Source organism: Patiria miniata, unplaced genomic scaffold, assembly GCF_015706575.1.
Source record: "Patiria miniata isolate m_02_andy unplaced genomic scaffold, ASM1570657v1 HiC_scaffold_8, whole genome shotgun sequence".
NCBI lineage: Eukaryota > Metazoa > Echinodermata > Asteroidea > Valvatida > Asterinidae > Patiria > Patiria miniata.
In genome coordinates, this window is record NW_024037075.1 from 3,716,685 (window position 1) to 3,724,543 (window position 7,859).

At 41.0% G+C, this 7,859-nt stretch overlaps 1 protein-coding gene across 1 annotated transcript; it reads left to right on the plus strand.

Annotated features, from left to right (window-relative positions):
- Nucleotides 1-530: 530 nt before the first annotated feature.
- On the plus strand, nt 531-2,742 carry LOC119719358 (alpha-1D adrenergic receptor-like). The gene has a single exon (XM_038188787.1). The coding sequence runs from the start codon at nt 783-785 to the stop codon at nt 1,902-1,904; it is 1,122 nt and encodes a 373-aa protein (XP_038044715.1). The 5' UTR covers nt 531-782; the 3' UTR covers nt 1,905-2,742.
- Nucleotides 2,743-7,859: the final 5,117 nt, after the last annotated feature.

Genomic DNA, 7,859 nt, shown 5'->3' on the forward strand with positions numbered 1-7,859 from the left:
GGCGCAACACACGATCGAGGAGGTGTGCAATGACATCAGGGATGATCCTGCACTCTTTCAGAAGCTTTCCGCCACAGTCCCCAGCACTGTATCGACATGACGCCAAGTCGAAGGTTGCAGATTCTGAAAGTGAGTATTGTTTTTTTTTCGTATGGCCTTTTAAATCTCACCCCCTTGCACGAAGTTGATGAAACTCGCTCCATCTTATTTGTCATGCCTTGTTTACAAGTTCTAAAATTTGGGTTTAATTCCATTTTTGTTTTCTTCTATACCGTAGCCCTTTCAATTCTGCAACAAAAAAAGATAAGTCAGGTTTGTACCAGTTTCGTATCCGCGTGTCTCATATTGCATTCTATGGACGCGGTAAACCGTGCACGGGAAAACACCCAATGAGTAATATATAATAATACCACAGAGTACAAGTAATACTAGTACTCTGTGCACGTACAACCGGAAAACGTGTGCTAGTTGTGATGCTATAAAAACCTACGTTGAGATCGAAACTTTACTCAGACAGTTTGCGTGTCAAGGTTTTGACTGCTCGAAGTTTTGATCGTATCTGGAAACCTAAGTTTCGTTTAATGTCACAGACGCATCTAGGGTCGAATTAAAGAAGTGGACTCTTACAGTCTACTGTAGTCCTATTATGTTCATGTGAGAAAAAAAGTACCGTCTGCTATTAATATTTGGCGTTGCCAGTGGCGGTTTGTTTTTCAAGACTATTAATCTTCGAGAAATCCTTGTTTTAGAGGGTACGTTTAACAATCTCTTGAAACGTTAACATGGATGATGAAATGGCAAACGGCTCTATCGGCAATTCGACGGAGAGCCCGCGATTCGAATTCAATGACTACACCCAGAGAGTCATAGTGGCCGTCATGTATCTGATCGTGATCCTGTTGGGAACCGTGGGCAACATTATGGTCATTCTGGCCGTGATGTTGTCCAAGAAGCTCCGTACGGCCACCAACGCCTTCGTGGTGAACTTGGCTGTAGCGGACTTGTCAACTTGTCTGGTCCTCCCGTGGACCGTCGTCGCCACGCTCAGCACGAACGGCTTGCCTGTCGGTGAGTGGGTGTGCAGCGTGACTGCCGTGGTACAGGCAACGGCTATAGGTTGCAGTATGTACACCCTGGCCTCCATCGGACTGCAACGCCTGCTGCTGATCAAGCGGCCTATGACTACTTATCGAGTCATCTACACGCCGAGGAAGCTTGCCGTGTGGCTGGCAGTGGCTTGGTGTATCCCGCTGCTCGTCACTCTCATCCCACCACTCGCAGACGTGGGTGCGGTCGGCTACAACAAGAAGTACCGTCACTGTGGGTTCCCATCCACCCATCCCCGCTCCAACGACTACGATCTCATCATAGCTGCTGGGTTATACCCCATCCCTCTCATCACCATCATCGTCTGTTATGTTCTCATCTGGAAGCATCTCCGCAATCACGCCAAGAAGGTGACTGCTCCTGAATCCTCAGCCGAGTCGATGGCCACCCAGATGACAGTGGCGTCAGAATCAGAAGCTACCGTGAATAGCAACCATGCCAAGACATTGACGGCTACGAAGGGAACCCTCCGCAAATCCGACGTGAGTCGCCGTCAGACCGAGATCACCAAGAACATGTTCTACATCGTCTGTGCCTTCTTGCTCTGCCTGACTCCGTTTGCCATCTGCCTGTTCTACGACGACAGCGACCCGTTCCTACCCTACGCCTCTGCGATCCTGGTCTTCAACAGTTGCGTCAATCCGCTCATCTACGCCACCAAACATCGTGTTTTCAAGGCCGTCTTCCGTTGCATCCTTCACCGCAAGTGGGAGGACATCCCAGAACCCTCGGATTTTCTGAAGACGCTGATATCGGGTAAAATGCCATGCTGTGGAGGGGGAGGTATGTTCGCCTAAAACTGTGCGGACTTTCGCATTTCGTGTAAAAATCATTCGGACTATCCGGTGTTTTTTTATATTAATCGCGCTTTTCTGAATATCGGTACGCCACTAGTAGAAAATCTTACGAGTACTTATTTCGAACTTTAACAGCCGCAACAATAGCTGAGCCGTTTTATAGCCTCATATTCAGGCATCAGTTTTAACATACTGAACGACATCCACAATGTGCCTGATGTGACCTTGACTCGGATTAAAAACTATCAAGTTATTTAACAATTAAAATATGGTATTTAGAAAACTAGATATTTATGCAAGTGCTTTTTAAGGAAACTGATCGCAATGGGGATGGTGGATATGTAATAAGGTATATTGTAGGTTAATTTTTGCACTCACTTTAGATACTTTGTAAATATGTACAGTGTGAGTCAAAAAGAAAAGGATTAATTCCTTTTTTCCTTTAAAAAAGCAATTAAATTCGATATACCAATGAAGCCTGTATTGAACTCGTAAAAAAAAACACTCTTATAAAAACAAAACCAAAAACAAAACCCCGGATTATCCATGCTTTCAGAAGTTAGGCATGTTTAAACGAATCCATTTTACAACTCCATGGAATTCTAAATGCTTTGAAGCTATTCAAGCTGAGTGAGAACCAGAGATTTACCAATCACAGGTATTCAAATAATGACATTTTGATAATTTGAATCAAGACTGAAACATTAATGTTACTGTCAGATGTTGTGTTTCGTATAGTTACGAGGAACAGATCAAGCCATTTCTGACCCGATGATGGTGATTTTTGTCTGTTTTCCTTTGTAAGTTTTCGTTCATTCATGAAGGTGGGAAAAAGACATGGTTCATTGTATTTAAAGGGGTATTTCTCAATGTGTGTCGGGACAGACTTTACTTTATACTATCAGTTGTGTATATCGGTAAATGATCAGTGGTGGCATGCAGCTGAATTTTGTAGTATTTGTATTGAAATAGAAATAACTTGTGAATCGAGTATGAGCATTACGTGAAATGTTCACACTTACTAGTCGATAACAGGTACCTTATTCCCCATGAGTTTTTATTAAATACAGCTAGTCCCATAATTTCTAAGATATTTGTTTACTGGCGGCACAGTCACTTTCTTTTTGACTCGTAATATACAGGGTGTCCCCATAAAAGTTATGCAAGCAGATATCCTGTAATTTCTCAAACTACTTAAAGTGAGTATTTTATGAGCAAACCAGAGATCTAACGGATTATTAAAGGCTATGGGTCTTTACCCATTCCAATGGGATGGGATTTGCACCCGTAACTTAATTTACATCAGAGCAAAAGGCCCATGACGATCTGATGCACTGATAACACTAACTGTGTAAATCCCATCGGAGTGGGTGAAAAACCAATGGCCTTTTATAATCTGTTGGATCTCTTTGCATGAACGGATTTCCATGGATTTTTTTTGCTGAAACACAAGAGTATAATCAATATGCTCCATCAAGGTGAAATACTAGTTTTTGAGATACATGTATAAAAGGATATCTGCTTGCACAACTTTTTGGGGACACCTGGTACAAGCGTTTTGTATTGAGAGAAAATATTATTTAGTATTGCTCTTCGATTTCCGCTGGTTCCGCTCCGTGGTTTGTTATTTCTTTCTCGTTGTCAATTACAGTTTCGATTTCATGTGGCAGGCTCGTTCAAGCTACACGGAAGCCATGGAAGGGGATATTTGTAAAATCCACAAAAACTCGGCCTCGTGGAAACCTTAAAAGCACTGACAAAGCAATGTAAACATGACAGGATTTCGAATTTCCAAATCAATCAAAAAAGGTAGCGTGCTTTCATTATTATAGGCGGCCGATCGGAATTCATGCGTGTAATTACACGGGACGCACCTATACCTCAGGTGTACAGTACACGTTTGCGCGGTTAAATACAACATTCAGCTTGTTGGGTTGCTTTGGGACATTTTTGAAAATAGGTTTTAAAGTTGCTCTAGCCAGGCACATTTGATTTTTATCTAATATCGCATTTTCAATTTTCATGTTTTATTTCAAGAGCTTATTTTGTTTTCCATTTTGACGTTTTCAACCCTCTGAGGATGATGCCTTCATTTTGACTTTTGATGTGCGTTTGCACGCATAACCCATGACAAAATATACTATGTCGGGCCGCAAATCATTCAAATAATTTTTGTTTTGCCGAAGAAAATAGCAATTAAAAAACAAAATCTGTTTCCAGGGTGAAAGACGTTTTCTTTACGATTTTGTAGCCGCATGCCTGCTTACACACAGATGAAGATTGCGGCACCACCTTGGTAATGCTTAAAATATTCAACTAAAACGGCATGCGTGATGACGGGTCATGTTCATCAACATTAATATGATGGAATTTTTGCGTCGGGGTGATGTAAATCAAATTAGGTTTGGCCCTTCACCGACGTATAACACACACCGAGTATACAGTGTTTATGCGTCGGTGAAGGGCAAAACCTAATTTTGGTTTTCATCAACATTAGCTTGTTAAAAAAAACTATATCACCATTTACTTATCAATGTAGAAAATAGGCCTATCCAGCACCTCCGCCCTACACTCTAGTTGTGTTACCCCTCCAGTGTCCAGGTACCAAAGCAGGCCCAACATGGTATACGATAAGCTACTTTCGATTGGCACAATGAAATACTTAAGAGTGGATTGGTCATCATCCGGCACCATGACTCCTTGACAAATACATGTCTTTCCGTCACGCAATGTTTTCCTTTCCAAACTCCAGGTTCAGGTCTGCCTGAATAAACATGTTATATGCACACTGACAAATGAGTGACATGCACGTACAAAAAGGGCAAGTTTCGTTTTCCTTGATGACTATAACCAAATTAAAAGGTTTAGGGAAAACCTGGTGACAGCCCACGCTTGATATTAAATGTGCCGGAACATTTGCATTTGGATATCAAAGGGATTGAGCTATTTTTAAGGGCTTTTTGGTGCCTTTTTGGTCTATATGCTAATGCGAAATTTGCATAGGCCTACTCATGATCAAAAGTGTGATGTCATTTCAGACAGAAACCTCAATGTAACATTTATTTCATCACCAAAATTCGCCAGAATGTTCATATTTCGTGTCGTAAATGTTCTTCTTGGATGGTTCATTGTTGTTTCAGTACATGACAGTAGGACAATGAGCAAAGTTTTTCCACAAAAGTTTTCAATGAGTAAATTTTGGGTTCACACTTTGAACAGAAAATCCCTAAACTGAACAGTGGCTTCCTGAAATGACATCACAGCAACAGCGCCCTCAGTTGTCAGGAAAAGCATGGACAATAATTTGTCAATGTTTTAAGAAAGTGCGCTTTTCATTATTAACCAAAAAGGGATGTAAAATAGTTTTCATACATTTAAGAGGAATAGAGAGTTTCACACAATGTGTTCCCAAGTACAATTCCATGTCGAGCCCTTTAAAGTACTGTCCACCTCTTCAAAGATTTCGAGTCTCCCTTCTTTTGGCTTTCGAGTGTTTTATTTTAACGAGAAATCGTTTCCCCCCTTATTTTGCACGTACGCCACCCTTTATGAAAAGGTCCTTTGTGGTATGTTTCCTGCTTTCGTAAAATAAATTCGGAGTCAGAATCGATGACAGATAGAGACTCCAGTTTCCTTTTCTAAAGTTTCTTTATACATTGTATAATATGTAGCACATCCGGCCAGATCCGCCCTGCGCGTAGACTGGTTCCCGGTCCCTACATTAGCGCTTCCAGTTAAAAAAAAAAAAGGGGGGGGGGGGACACCAGTCTGCCCCGGGATAACTTGATTATTGTCATGTCGCATTATAGAATAATCCACATTGAAACGTGCGACGACTTTTTTTCTGTCGCTGTCTCATTAAAAGTGAATAACTTTTGTATCAGCGTAAAAATGCAACTTTTTTGGGGGGTGAAACTCGAAAATAGCACGAGCAGCACGTCTTTGATAGGGAAAACCCGATGCGTGTTGCCCAATTTGTCGACATTAAAAGGCAAAAACTTAAAGTCATAAACAATTCAGAAGCTGTATCTTCAGCATTATACACGTATGACGGAAACATATGTGTGGTAAAGTTCATTATTCTGCAGTGGAGATGCCCGAATACTTCCGATGACCAAATTCATGAGTTACGATGACTGCTGTAAGTGTTAATGAATGTTTCTGTGATAGCACAGGAGAAAGTATGTGCATGTGCACGTACTCAATTGACCTTTATCATGCTGCCACATTCCAGTCATGTTCCCTGTATCCAATAACAGTATTGGTTGATAATTGTGTTTTGTGCACAAAGGATCAGACTATTTTTCCTTCTAGTCTCGCTTTAGTTTAGAGTTACGTTGGTTTGAATGAGAAAAATCATGATGGCCGCACTTGAATATGATAATGGTCTATTGACTTTCAATTGGTTAATATGAGGTTGTGCGCATGAGTGAATTTCGTTTCCTAAATTGTGTTTTCAACTCCTGATGATCGATAAAATGAAATTCAGCCTTTGTTTCTCATTCAACTGACGCATGCGCATTATGGTCATTAACAATACCTGCTGGTTGCAGAAAAAAATTATTGCCTCCAGCTGCCAACTTGAAACGCCCTCTACGTTTGCATCGAAAGAGATGATAAGAGGAACTACCGGTTCTGTATAACACTACTTGATGAGTATAGAGATAAAGATCTTACCATGCAGCTTGTCCCGAACAAAGTATCACATTTGTTTTCCAACATTTAAAAAAAAATATAGTCTTTTATTTAAATCACACCCCTTTCAACTTTAAAAGCTCAGTCATTAGAGAAATGTTTCGATGATCGCAGTAAAACGATGCACTTCCTGTTAATGTTTCTCTCGGTTTCGTTTCAATCTTACAAACCGAAAACAAAACAAAAAACCGAAAGAATAACTCCATGTACCTGCCCATGTATGGTTCTTTGACAAATGTAACAGGTTACGTGCACTATGAAAGGCCCAGTCCCATTGAATGAAGTACTGAAACAAGAATCCAATAATATTATTTGCAACCAATACAATAGGAACAATTAATTGACAGGTGTTTCCTGGGTCCGGAATTCGTGGAAGGGAATTGAATAAACTATGCTCAAGGTAAGCAGGAAATAATAGATGACGTAGTAATGAATTTGTCTATGTAGTTCCTTGTGGAAACACAATTGTTGATTTTGCAGTAAAATTGCCTGTGATAATTTTTTTTTCAGATGTAGGCCTACACGTAACTATGTGCGGGTGGTAAGGTGGAATGGTGCTGGTTGATTTGGCATGCCCGTATGGGCGTCGCTGGGATTGTTTCTAGAGGGGGGCAAAGCACTCACCAGAAGCGAAGGGAGAAAGCACCGGTTGTGAACAAATCAATGTCCATGTTACTTTTTCCTTTTTGTTTCTCTCTCTCTTTCTTTGCTTTTCAAAGGGGGGGGGGGGCAATTAAGTGCCCCCCCCCTCCCCCGGCCCCTGCTACGCCCAAGCCGAACACGTTGAACAATATTTCTGCCCCGGTATCAGAGACATTTAAGTATAATTAAAGGACAATTAAGAAGAAGAGAATATTGGATAAAAAGAAAATAATGATTCCGCACTCTCTATCAACCTTTCTTGAGGTCCACGTCAAAACTTTCAATTGTAGTTTTGTAAAAAGCCTGGGATCGTACTTGGAAGTCGGAAAAAAAAACATCCGACCGACATCTCCCTTTAACTGCATTGAATATAATCACGACTTAAAATAAATAAACTAAGTCTAAAAATCACGTCAGTTGAATCATGCCACTCGACATAATCAATCATTTTGGCGCACCGAAAACGTGAAACCCGGAGGTATAAACCGGAAAAAAATAACCACGATTATGCACTTTTTAATCCAAGGTCAAACCGTCATGCCTACGCGCCGAATTGTAAACCACAGTACGAAATTTAACCCAGTGTCACTCACCGGCGGTTTTACAAGTTTCAAGGTA

What these genes read in the sequence shown, in the direction of transcription:
- LOC119719358 (XM_038188787.1), top strand. Translation starts at nt 783, where the DNA reads ATGGATGATGAAATGGCAAACGGCTCTATCGGCAATTCGACGGAGAGC.